This window comes from Dipteris shenzhenensis, chromosome 3 (genome assembly GCF_047967505.1).
Source record: "Dipteris shenzhenensis isolate YYH24624 ecotype China chromosome 3, Dip_SZ_1.0, whole genome shotgun sequence".
Taxonomy (NCBI): domain Eukaryota; kingdom Viridiplantae; phylum Streptophyta; class Polypodiopsida; order Gleicheniales; family Dipteridaceae; genus Dipteris; species Dipteris shenzhenensis.
In genome coordinates this window covers 26,727,160-26,740,408 of record NC_141598.1, presented here as the reverse complement: position 1 = coordinate 26,740,408, position 13,249 = coordinate 26,727,160, and the positions used below count along the sequence as shown (strand labels likewise).

The 13,249-nt window shown below is 43.2% G+C and overlaps 1 protein-coding gene across 1 annotated transcript in view; it reads right to left on the bottom strand.

Moving 5' to 3' along the window:
• LOC147903580 (scramblase-like protein) overlaps positions 1-13,249 on the bottom strand; it is a 41,435-nt gene extending 28,186 nt beyond the window's left edge. The window contains exons 1-12 of the mRNA XM_087372556.1: positions 13,096-13,249; positions 12,844-12,924; positions 12,338-12,748; positions 8,097-8,183; positions 5,999-6,040; positions 5,704-5,748; positions 5,431-5,496; positions 5,225-5,281; positions 5,044-5,105; positions 4,604-4,724; positions 3,938-4,081; positions 3,740-3,849 (exon numbers count right to left, since the gene is read on the bottom strand). Coding sequence (XP_087228682.1) covers positions 3,740-3,849; positions 3,938-4,081; positions 4,604-4,724; positions 5,044-5,105; positions 5,225-5,281; positions 5,431-5,496; positions 5,704-5,748; positions 5,999-6,040; positions 8,097-8,183; positions 12,338-12,748; positions 12,844-12,924; positions 13,096-13,137 — 1,268 coding nt within the window. The 5' untranslated portion in view covers positions 13,138-13,249. The remainder of the gene's footprint in view (positions 1-3,739; positions 3,850-3,937; positions 4,082-4,603; positions 4,725-5,043; positions 5,106-5,224; positions 5,282-5,430; positions 5,497-5,703; positions 5,749-5,998; positions 6,041-8,096; positions 8,184-12,337; positions 12,749-12,843; positions 12,925-13,095) is intronic.

Below are 13,249 nucleotides of genomic sequence, written 5' to 3'. Positions count from 1 at the left end.
TTCTTGGTCATCCAAGAAATGCAAGCTTTGCCCAAAAAGAAACAATTACCACTAGTGGACTGCCTGGTATCATAGTCTCCAGCCCACTCTGAATCACTGTAAGCATGCAACTGCAAGTCACCCCCCTTGGGAAACATCAAGCCATAAGACTTTGTGCCTTGCAAATAACGGAAGATGTGTTTTACAACCTGCTAATGTGTTGTCTTTGGGCTGTGCATATATCTGCTCACCTGAGATACTGCATTGTGAATATCGGGCCGTGTATTGCACAAATAGATGAGACATCCAACAGCCTGGTTGTAAAGTGTGACATCCACTGATTCACTTGCATCATACATAGTAAGCTTCAGCCCCGGCTCCATGGGAGTGGCTATAGGCTTATAATCATGCATATTGAACCTATCCAAGAGCTTCTGCACATACTTGGATTGAGACATAACGATGCCACACTTGTCTGGTATACACTAGATCCCCAAATAAAAAATTAACATGCCCAAATCTGTCATGTCAAATTCAGCTTTCAACTCAATTTTGAGATCTGCAATTATTTCCTCATTTGACCCTGTGAGCAACATGTCATCTACATAAAGAATGATGACCAAAATATCCCCCCCATCCTTCTTGATGTAGAGGGTGCTTTCCGTGGGACTATTATGTAACCCCTTACTTGCCAAGAATGCATCAATCTTGGCATACCATGCACATGGGGCTTGTTTCAGCCCATATAAAGCTTTGTTTAGCTTGCAAACCTGAAGTGCATTGCCAAAAAGTTCAAATCCAGGAGGCTGTTTGACATAAACCTCTTCCTACAAGTCTCCATTAAGGAAAGCTGTTTTTATGTCCAACTGATGGACATTCCAAACAAAATTTGCAACCATGGCAATAACTAACCATATGATGGTCATCCGAGATGTAGGAGCAAAAGTCTCCTCATAATCTATGCCCTTCTTCTGAACATAGCCTTTGGCAACCAGCCTTGCCTTGTACCTGTCAATGGACCCATCTGGCTTCCTTTGACAACCCACTTGGTACCAATGGCATGCTTACCTGGTGGCAAATCCACAACATCCCAAGTCTGATTTTTCTCAATGGGCTGCAATTCATTGTGCATGGCATGCATCCAATGCACATTATCATTTGCTTCTTCAAAAGAGTCATGTTCTTCTTCATCAAGAAGCGTACATACATAAGCTGTCTCAACTGAAAGAGACCCCCCTCGTGCCTTACTACACTACGAGTCCTGCCAGGCAATGGGGCCTCGAGCCAACTCTCCCTGAGAGTCTATAGCAACCAATTCGGGACTGTCTTGGCTGCGTGTATCCCTTGAATCTCTTGCTTGACAACTTCATCCACACCCTGCGGAGGTACAAAATCAGCCTGTGGCTGAATGTGCTGAATTTTCTGAAAATATAATATCTCTACTCACAAAAATCTTGCGAGAAGCAAAATTGTAGAGACGATAGCCTTTGCTTTGTGCACTGTACCCAATAAAAATGCATTTAAGTGCCTTATCTGACAACTTATGTCGAAACTCCACAAGCACGTGGACATATGCAACACAACCAAAAACTCTGAAGTGATCCACTGAAGGCTTTCTCCCATGCCATGCCCCATAGGGAGTGATTGTCTTCAAAGCTTGTGGGAGCGCAATTCAAAACATAGTTTACACACATGAGGCCTTTGAGCCAAAACCTGTGAGGCAACTTTTTACTGGTAAGCATGCATCTATCCATCTCCATAAGAGTGCGATTCTTGCGCTCAGCTTTTCCATTTTGCTGAGGTGTAAGCCTCACTAAAATGCCTCAAACTCATGAGACATATACTCCCCCCCTCTATCATGTGTGGATCTGGGACAGATCTGGAGCATTCATGGTTGGCAAGGTGTCCCAGGTAAAAGGCGCGATGACATCAGCAATGTACGAAACAGTACGGCGCTGCATACGTGGCTGGAGAGAGCCTGGCAGAGGGCAGAACCAGCAGGGAGAACAGGCGCTGACATGGCGGGGATGGGGCAGCACATGGCAGCCCATATGGAGGGCTGGTTGGGCTGGGCAAAGCCAGCCAACCAGGCCCTATCTAGGGCTGGCCAAGGGCTCAGCCCCTGCATCGAATCGTGGGCCAGCAAGCCCTGGAAAAGAGAGCCCAGGAGGGCGATTTTGTGGGGCTAGTAAAGGGCCCTATTGGGGCTGGTTGGGCTGAGCCAACCAGGTCGGTTGGGCCAGCCAACCTGGTCTGTCCAGTCAGCCCAGATTGGGACAGACTGGTCGGTTACTTCAAGGGGCCCTTGGGGCCGCGATTTTGTGGGGCTAGTAAAGGGCCCTATTGGGGCTGGTTGGGCTGAGCCAACCAGGTCGGTTGGGCCAGCCAACCTGGTCTGTCCAGTCAGCCCAGATTGGGACAGACTGGTCGGTTACTTCAAGGGGCCCTTGGGGCCTATAAAAACAGAGGCCACAGGCCTCATTTCACATCCAGCAGAGCAGAAAGGAGCAGCAGAGCACAACCCTTGGGGCCTACATCCAAAAGCTGAAGGAGTACCAGTGTTGCTGCAGACTTAGCTCAAGTGTGAGGCTGAGACTTTGGCTGTCTTCTAGGGCAGCAAAGAGCTGAGGTCAAAGGACGGAGAGTCCACATAAGCTCGAGGTGGAGCACGCGGGCTCGAGTCTAGAGACAGCCACCAGATAGGAGAAGGACCTTGTGGTAAGATCAGAGGACCACACCATTGGTGGGACTCTGGATCTATCTCTCTTGTATTGTGTCCATAGTTTTGGACGGAAATATATATTTTGGTGGTTTCTCTATCTGGCCCGTTCATTGTCTATTGATGAGTCTGCACATCTATTGAATGCACATAAGTAAAGAAGTTTGTGATTCCACACCCACACTACACTGTGTGAGCTCCTGGGCATTACTATAAGTCTTCCGCTGTGTGTACCCTCTGTTGGGTCATTTCTAACACTGCCCCTTCCATTGCTCAGATAAATAGTCTGCAAACAGTCCCTACAGGCTACAGGCAGCCACCTTTCGCCCCCTCTCTTGCTCAACTATATTTGCCATAATCAACTCAAGTAGGCAGCATTCCCAGTTTTCTACAGCCAGCTACAGCCATAGTCAAGGATCAGCCTTAACTATTCAGCTCCATACAGCTTTTTGTCCTCAAGCAGTTGTATCAAGGAAATATGAGAAAAAAATTAGACTTGTTGGATCAAATTTCTCTTTGTTTTGAAGCATTAAATGATATAGTGAGGTGCATTAACTGATTGTTACTGATATCTGGAAATAGTGCTAATGTGCAGGCATCCTCCCTCAGGATCGGAGTGCGCTTAGAGTCATATGCAACTTAAGCATAGTCTCTCTCTTCTGCCTATATATGTACATAGACTAGTTGGCCACATATGGTCGAGTTTCAATGGTTAGAGTCTATCACAGTTTGGTCTTGCAGTTGGAAGGTATTGAGAGGAGTATGCCTCAATACCTTGGTCTTCTATCTCTTTTTTAAATAAAGAGTACCTGATAAGAGGGATGGCCCATCTTGGCCCCTTAGTCTTGTGTTCATTATCCAAGCAATATTGTACACCTGAGTCTCTACGTTGGAAATCTCTAACTTCAAGCAAGCAATATTTTCCGCATTTTTTTATAGTATTTTAAGCACTCCAGCCCTATTTTAAGAGAGCTCTGGGAGATTTCAAGCATATTTTGCCCTTCCTGAGTCATTACAGATTATCAGACAGGACTAACTTACCATCCACCACCATGCCTCGAAAAGTAATCATTGTCAAGGGAGACTGCAAGAGCTAGTGTTACTGCTCTTTCCAGTAAAGTCAATGGACGATCCACGGTGAACACATCAGTCTGCACAGGTTTTGAATCATGTCGTTAAACATAAAGCTCATCTTTTTCCAAGCAGTTGGCACCTTAGACTCCTCTGTATGAAATGTACCTCAGCTTCAGAATTGACATTGATTCCTGGCAGTTGTGAAGGGCTAGCTTTAGCCGCAGTCAATATATCAGAGGTTGGCCTTGGTTGATAATTAGGAGCAACATCTCCAAATCGAATTGCATATTGACCAGCATCAGTAAGCATCTGCATGCGCATATGTCAAAAGTATTAGCAACGCGGGAAAACATTCAATTACAAATAGGTTAAAATATATATCTTGCCATTCATTAACTAGGCATTCAATCAGCTCTAAAAGCATGCATGAGTATGGCAAAGCCAGACCAACAGCAAAGGATACAAGCAATGGAAATGACATAGCAGAGGAACATTGAAATGCAAACTAGACAAGATAGTCACACTCAAATAAGGGAGCATAAAAAGAGATGGTCCACACATGCATGCCCTTTAGAGCTAAACAGGAAAAAATCCCATTAATGCACAAATGACAGTTCCAAATCAAACAGAAAGACAGAGACAGGATATAGGGTAACAGACAAACTGACCTGCAAGAATCCTAAAAACTAACAGAAGCTCCACCAAACATCTTGACTACTTCTAACCTCCTCTTGATACGAGATGAGGCAAGGCAACAAATAAGCTTAAACAGTACTGCTAGTAAAATAATTTGTTGGTCCTATGTAGATACTTCAAGATTACACAAATTACCTCGTAACCAAAGCCCCGAAAATGTCGATCAATTTCAGCAAGAACTCTCCCGTTTTCATCTTTGAGGGTAAAGGTCCAGTTCCAAAAACCAGGATTCACAACAACAGCGAATTGCTTCTTGCTGTGGGCAACAAGCAGCATGATTTAGAGCTAATCTCAGGGAGCCTCACAGCCCAAATTTAAATAAATACAAACGGTAATAATGATTGGTTGGACCAATGTATCTAGTAGTGGAAAGATTCTTAAAGATGAAATTGAAGAAGGCAGTAATCATTCTCCTCCTCTGATCACATCAGAGAATTGTGTTCAGATATTCTTTAGGACGAGGACGCAACAGGCTTACATTTTTCGTATTATTTTGTCAGGTACTTCAGCTTGCCTACAATCTGTAGTCCTACTTGCTGTATAAAACAGCTTTTCAAACACCACAGATATTTTACCCTATATACAGGTCATATATTCGTCGCCACAAATGCCATCTCCTTTTGACAAACCCCACCACCTGAGATATCTCAAGTCACGTAAGTTCAAAACAGAACTTGATGGAAAAGAAACTACAAGAGACCCAATCTCTGGGTCAAACAAGGCTTGATGGTGAAAACAAAAAGACATCTGCTTTACCTTTCCATCTATCTCAGCAAAGATGGTACTGTTGATAATCCAAATAGGTCTCCTCACCTAAAATGGATAAATCATGCCACACAAACCTCACCTCAAAAGCCAAGGAATAATAGACAATTCATTTCATTTCATATGGCAAAACACTGCAGAAAGTCCCGAAATCCAGAGACTAGTCTCATGTACAATAAAGTGCCTGAAGTTTTCACCATAAACAGAACTGAGCCAGCTGCATCCATAATGGCAGCACGGAAGGGGCGCCTTGAGCGTAAAAACTGTGCCCAAAACAAAATAGAACGAAAAACAATTAGAAGCACAACCTTACACAAAAAGAGACACTACAATATAATAGTATAACAGGTTGAATCTACTAACACAAGTTCATTACACCAGCACAAAATAGAAGGCTGACTATACTGCAGCACTGATGAAAACAGAGATTATATATTCTGTCACTAGTCTGCACAAAGCACAAGGCTTACCTGTCGAAAGAACCAGTCACTTGTTTCAGCTATGAATCCAACTACCTGCACCGAAAAACAACATGCCCTAAGGCCTTATATACAATTGCAGACTTTATGGGGAACCTTCTCCAAAGTCCTAAATCCACAATTATTGACTCGACAGTGTCGAATTCCAATTCAAATGTTTGTTATATACCATTGGAAATTTTATGTGCCTTCTTCTCTAAGTTCTACGTGCACATTTATTAATTCCAAATTGAATGTGTGCCACTCCCATTCAAACGTTACACAACTGCACTGGACTCTGACTTACAGATAGACCTTGTCGAGGATCCATTATAACATAGCGATTCTCCTGCATTAAGGACATACTGAACAGATGAGCATTGTCTTTATTCATATAAGCTGATTATAAGAATTTTGCAATAGTTTAAGGCAAAGAAAGATCTCAACACATAAACATAGATAGAATCCAGGTCTCACCTTCAAGTATTCAAATAACTAGCATAGACAAAATACATTTTTGCAATGTGATGCTTCTCTTGCTTTCAATTGAAGTGACACAGGGATACTCAAGAACGAAAATTACAAATACTAAGAGCCAATTGCTGCTGACTGCCAAATTGACATGCATACATCATTGGGATATGCCTAATACATCTCCCTATTTATAGGCAAACCCTCCGCCGATTCTTTCATGCACTCATGGCATTCCTTAAGCATAAAGAAATTATATCCTGTGAGGCTTGAAGCATTTGAATTTTTACTTATTCTAACTTTTTATTTTACTGGTCAAGCATCAACCAAGAAAAAACAACGCCGATACATTCCAAATAGTCAAGGAATACATTTTCCCAATGATACAACAGTCGATCCTGATTCCTTATATAATGTGCAGTAACATGGCTCTTTAGAAGACATTTCAGTCATATCTTCAACAGAGTAGGCTCTAGCTTTCCTTTAACAAGTACATGGCGATGTGCTAGCCACTTCCACTAGATTTGCCTTGTTGCTCCTGACAGAATTTTCGTTTTACATATCTTTAACAGTAGTGCATCTTCCAGGAGCATTCTGCCATGTGATAAATTCATCCACAAAACGAGTATGTGATCTTGTCTGCCAGCTTTACCAGGTAGTCTTTCTCTATTTCAGCTCATTCAATCTCCATCTCTCATCCAGTAGTGCAGCTATAGAAACATTGAAGGCCATATTGTCATTTCGTGTAAATCATTTTTGCTGTCTGCATGCTTCTCTGAGACATTGGATATGACCTTGGTGCTGATGTATTGTGATTGCCTAACAGTAATTTTCTCTCGTGACATGCACCAACTCTCATTTTTTGTTTTTTCATACAACACCCATTTTAGATGTGCCGTTGAGTTGCTAAGCAACATATCTAATTGGACCTAACTTTTGCAGCAATTCTCGTGAAGCATGACTGATTCATATAGCCTTCCAGTCCACCCAATACGCTGGAGGGCCCTTTCAGTCTTTTTCTCCCACCAAGATATTTTATGAGCCCCTGTATCGGGACTTTCTCTTCTGGCAGCTACACTCCACACAGTTTTGTCCATCATTTGCATTTCCAAGCATAAAGATTGTTACCTGTAAATTTCACATGCCAGATCCTTCTTGAGATTTATCCATGTTGTCCTTGTAAACCTCGGCTACATTCAGTTCCTTAATTGTGCAAGCCAACAATCACACTTGATACCATGATGGTAGCTAGCTACAACTAGCCAGAATTATCTAAGCTACACTATTGTTACAGTACTATCACGCTACTGATAATCTAACAGCACCTTAACATCTAGTGCACCAAACAAATTGAACAAAACATAGCTAACAAGGAAGAGAAGCGAAACTAAATATGGAAGAAACATGGAGGACAACTCTCATGTGGAGACAAAACAGGTGCAAGACACAAAATGCCAAATTCTTCTTCAACAACAGGGCCCCTGTAACATGGTAGTTCGTCCAAGACATCAGCATCAATGCTTGTCACTATTAAGGCTCGTTCATCAAATCCATCAACACCTACATTCTCTCAACGTTTCATCATTGACTACGTCACAAATTACTTTCCAGCTTAAATCAATTAAGTACCCTCAGACTTCACCAATAATATTTTCCAAAAACCACCCCTTACAGTCAAAACTTGAAGTGAAGTTAATAATTGACTCTCCAACACTGAATGGAAAGATTTAATCCCATTCAAAGCCTTATTCAAACTGTCGTTTAAGATGTTGGAAAAGCTTGCTCTCAGGTCATACTATTTCTGAAGAGCAGCTAGTTGTTATACAAAACGTTAGCATTGTAACCCTCAACAAAGAAAATGGAGCTTTCAAACCAAAATAAGTATTGGAAGGAGAAACAGTACCACTTTGTGGTGCAAGTAACCATCAAATTACCTGTTCAAAGCCAATCAAGACATTGGCCCATTCAATGTTGCGAGTGATAATCAAATCAGTCCTTGCAACTAAAGGAGCAACTTTTGCCTGTATGCATGAAAGCCATAAGGTTAGCATACAAAACGTTTACACAAACAAAAGTAAACCCGGTCAGTGCATCAACTTATATGGTAACATGTCTATCTCAGCTTGAAAATTACAAAAACTGTCAACCTAGCTGAAGTACTGTAAACGAAAAAATGATTTGATTGAGAGGACATTCAACTAATGAAGAAGCCAATTTTTAGAAGGTTTGGGCTAGCTCCCTGCTCCCCCTTGCATGCTGCTTTTTCCTCCCACGCTTACCTACTCCTCCAGATGGCCCTTGATCTCGTGGGCTCCTTCCAGCGACAAGGAGCCATGTGACTGACAAAAGCTTCCCTATCAAAGGAGTTTGAGATAATGGATCTAGGATTGCTACATTTCCTCCTCCACTTGGAGATCTGGCAAATGAAGAGGGTGTTCTTTGTCTCCCAACAGTGGTACATCCATCAGCGATGGGGCCTTTGACATGCAGAATTGTAAACCCATTTCTTCTCCGATGGATCCGGCCACAACATTGTCTCAACATGATCCCAGTGACCTGGTGGACGAGCATTGTATCCGAAGCTGATTGGGTCCTTGATCTGGCTTCTCGACACCAGAATGGATCTCACCTTTCCCGCAGGGCTGTTGAGCTCCGTCATGCGAGTAGCACTGAAGACCCATTGCGATGCAAAAATGAGGATCCTCAAGTATCTACAAGGTACACGGGACCGAGGACTGCTCTATGACACAGGTTCGAGAGTCAAGTCATGGGTCCATCTGTTATGCCCAAGCTGAGATAACATGACCTCGGAAGGGTTGGTGGACATTTTGCTCAGAGGACCAACTTTCGTATTATATTTCATTGCGCTTCAAGCATATGGTCGAAGGGATCAAGGTCAAGGTCCTTGGTGAGGATGAATTGGCACTAACTAGATGGTTCTAAAAGTCAGGGGTATAGGGGCACCAAAATGTGTAATTGCCAAGGGCCAAATGGAATTAAATGATACTCCAAGAGAGGGGTAGATGGTGCACCAAGGAATGACCCTAGATGCTAGGATTTTGACATGTGGCATGTAGAATCATTTAGGGAATTGTGGGCTTTGTGTGTAGCAAGCAGGTAGAGCATACAAGAGAATCATACAAGCTTGCTATCACAAAGATTGGCTGAGTGGAACAACTACGTGCCATCGCCCATAATTTGCATCAGTTACCAGTGGTTCGTTTCATTTGGTATCAGAGCCCAGAGTGTGTGATGATCGTTGTGATTTGGAGCTGCACGTCGAATCGACAGGCTAACGACGAATCAATAGATGTTCATGTAACTTTGTGACAATGAACGTATGCTGTGGTTGGTGATGTTTCATTGTGCACACGGGTGGCTTGACAGGGGGGGCCGAGCGTGGTGGGATTTACTTTTGTACGACATAATAGGTCCACACGAACGTTGGCGGGTCATCTAATCTGAGACACGCTGAGATGGATGAATACAAATAGATTGTTGATGGAAAGTCTACGCAGAGTCTAATGCTCACAACGTTCACGATGAAGTTCCGTCGTCAATAATTGTATGATGCCATCACGTGGGCCGGGAGTCTAATCTGAGACACGCTGAGGTAGATGTGTAATACAAATAGATTGTTGATGGAAAGTCTACATAGGGTCTAATGTTCACGATGTTCACGATGAAGTTCCGTCGTCAGTAATTCCATGATATCATCACGTGGGCCAGGAGGTTGTAATTGGTTCTGAAGCGACCAATGCTTAATCCATCCATCAAAGGATGCCTTCCCTTTGAAGACCCATTTGGTTCCTATGGCCTCCCCCTTTGCAAGCCAAGTCACTGTGTATATATCTAGATGAATCCATTAACATGCCCAAACTCATCCTCTGAAAACACAACACATATTGCAATTCCCATCTCATGACAATCATGCACAAGGTTGAAAACCATAAAGGCCATCACGCATAGCAAGGACTAGCTAAGTAGACATCCCACCGACGCCATCAACGCCCAATGGTGGGTGTAGACCATAGTAAAACATATGCTCTTACATACGCCATCAACGCCCAATGGTGGGTGTAGACCATAGTAAAACATATGCTCTTACATACATATCCAGACACTCACACATACTTGAGCGCCCATTTACACAAAATCGGAAAGAGAGGCCAAGGAGGAGTAGCATGCATGATCCAAGAACACTTCGCAGGAAAAATCAGCATGTACAGAGTATGATTTTTGGAGTATGGATACCATTTCAATCTCCATGGCTTCTTCCTAGTTTGGGTCTCCCTTTGCCTCATCAAATGTATTGGGCTCCTGTGTGTCTACCAAGGCAAAATCTACCAAGTTAGTTTGGTCTTCCTAATACTTGTTGTAATCAACATCATCTTCTAATGTACTAGACTCCTTCAATGTCTCTATGTACCATCAAGGAAGTGTCATAGGTCTTCACTCGAGCTGCTCATGAAAATATGGTGGCTTGAACTTGACTTCCTTTCCATGCACTCCATCAACTGAGTGGGTACTTTGGAGGCTTTCATGTTCTCTGTACTGGACACTGGAACCAGCGCTTTCCTGTCCATCATGCAAGAAGATCTCAATGTGATCTTGGCCGTCCTTATCTTATAAGAGACCAATGTTTGATACTCCTTGTGCAACCATGAAAGGAGAGAAGATTCTTGCACATATGTAAGCCCTAATCTCACCTTTCTCTATGATGAAAGGAACGATGCCTATTCCCTCCATTGGACACTCTTAGTTGTCACCAACTATGACTAATGACCTGGAATCCACGGGTCAAAATCAAATGTTCCCGCTTCCTGATCATGTGCCAGGTGGCATTTTACTTTGGAATGTTGGCAATAAAATGGCATCTCCTCGATGATGAGGAATAGCTCATCGATAAAGACAATGCTGCTCTGTCTCCTCCTTGGGCAGCTCCTTTCTTCCTACATTCCTTGGCATAGTTCCCCATCTTACCAAAGTCGAAGCACTTAAACCTTCTTCTTCGTCGTCTTTGAATCAAAAGATCGGACCCATCCTTCTAGCCAGCCGACCTGTCCAGACTGCCACATGGCAGGCCGACCACCACGTCAACATGCCAACTGCGACTTCTGCCATGTCATCATACTGACTGCCACATCAGCGACTGCATCAGTAGCCACATCAGCAGCAGCATGCTGCTTTATCAGCACCATACAGGTCCACCGTACAGTCCATAGAGCTGCCATGTGTCCCACGCACTGTGTTAGCACCTGGATGACTGCATACTGATGCTTATGCATCTCACCTTCACCTACACTACTTGCTCATGGCTCTCCTCATTTTGGGGCCTTACAGATGAGAAACTAAGCTACCATGAAGGGTAATAGAGGGTGGAGCATTCAATTCGAACACAATCGGCTTATATCCCACAATTTTGTAATGATAATAAACTGTAATTTATCGATTGTTGAGGCATATTTCAAGGGATGTCTTTCTATAAGTGCTTCTCAATTGACAGCTATCGTTTATAAATTTTAGGGCCAAAAGTTCTATGGGTAGGGATGTTTGTAAGATGTGGACGTGAAGTACTACATAAGGTTCCCTCCCTAATCCTACTAATATCTGATCACTCTGTAATACTTCTCCCAGGTCTCCTTTTCTCCAAACTCTCCTACCCAATCTCACCAGGTACTACCTTGCTCTCTCTCACTCCTCTCTCTCCACCTTTACCCCTTCTCTTCCTCCACCCATTCCATTTCATTAGTATCAGAATCAGCCCTACACCTCCATTTACTGAGTGTTCTTCAAGCCCAAAAACTTATTTGTTCCAACAAACGGAATAAATCATTCCATAACCAGTTGAATACAAAATTGGACAGGCTTAAAATGGAGCCTTCGAAGCTTACAACCAGAAAAAAATTTACATACAGAGGCTTGATTGAAATGCATGGACAGTGCCGCATGCTGGAAAACGCTCGAGTTCCTGAGATATTTTCCATTGCACGATTATTGTCTTAGAATGCCCGCAACAGATCTTCAGAATATAAGCAAACCAGCAATCGATGTGACTGCATGGATAGTAGTTTCCCACTTATTTCCGTTTGTTCTTTTTTAAAATTTTTGCCTAAGACGGTTTCACGGAATGTATAACGCTTTTTAGAATTCCCCTAGCTTTTTATGTACTCACTTCTTCAGGAGTTCTTGGCTGTAAAACCCCCGCCAACGGCTGACTTGGTAGAGGAGTCTGTGGGTAAGGTGAGGGATAAGGAGTTGAAGCTGTGGAGGTGTCTTGATAGAAGGAATCCGTTGATTTTCTGAATCTTTCTTTAAGAAGCTTATTTGCTTTGCGCCTCTCTCTCAGAATCGCCGAACGTTCAGCCAATCTATCTCTCGTCCACGGGTGAGTGAGTAGTGTGTCTGGAACAGTTTGCATACACCTGATCATGTCACATCTTGCGTTCAGCACTCTCGTTGCACTTGCGAATTCCCCGAAAAGCTTGTTTTGGACCATTCTTGCTGCTTTACTGTGATGGAAGAGGTTTCTGTGTGTACATGAGTAGTCATGTCTGGCCATCAACGAGTCATTTCTCCCCATTGACTGGCCATCAAAACAAAGAAAAACAAAAAAAGTGATTCATCCCTGTTGACTGGAAGATGCATTGCTTCGAACTGAGTCTCTTGTATCACGTGCACCTCTGAATTCCTCTGGTCCTGTCTTCGAACAAGCGTCCAACCCTTGTCTGACAACAGCGAACGGGCTCCGCATTTTGGTTCCTATAAGCAAGCCAGGTATTGCTTAGCATTACAGAAGATGAGATACTCAGAAGGAGAACAGATGTAGCAGCTGGGAATCCAAAAAAAAACTAGAGTTCCGATGGCCATGGAACGAAATCTTGTGAAATTTCCATGGTCGTCAACGATTCCTCTTTGCGGATCGATATATACCTGGAGGTAAGAATGGAAGCGAGCCCGGAAGAGAGCAGCCATTACCAGGTTCTATCGAAGCGAGCTCATTGCAAAGAGATCATCAGAGCTACGGCGGGCTTAGTTTTGAATGAAATGTTGGGGATCTTGCTTATGCTTATATAAGCTTTGGCTC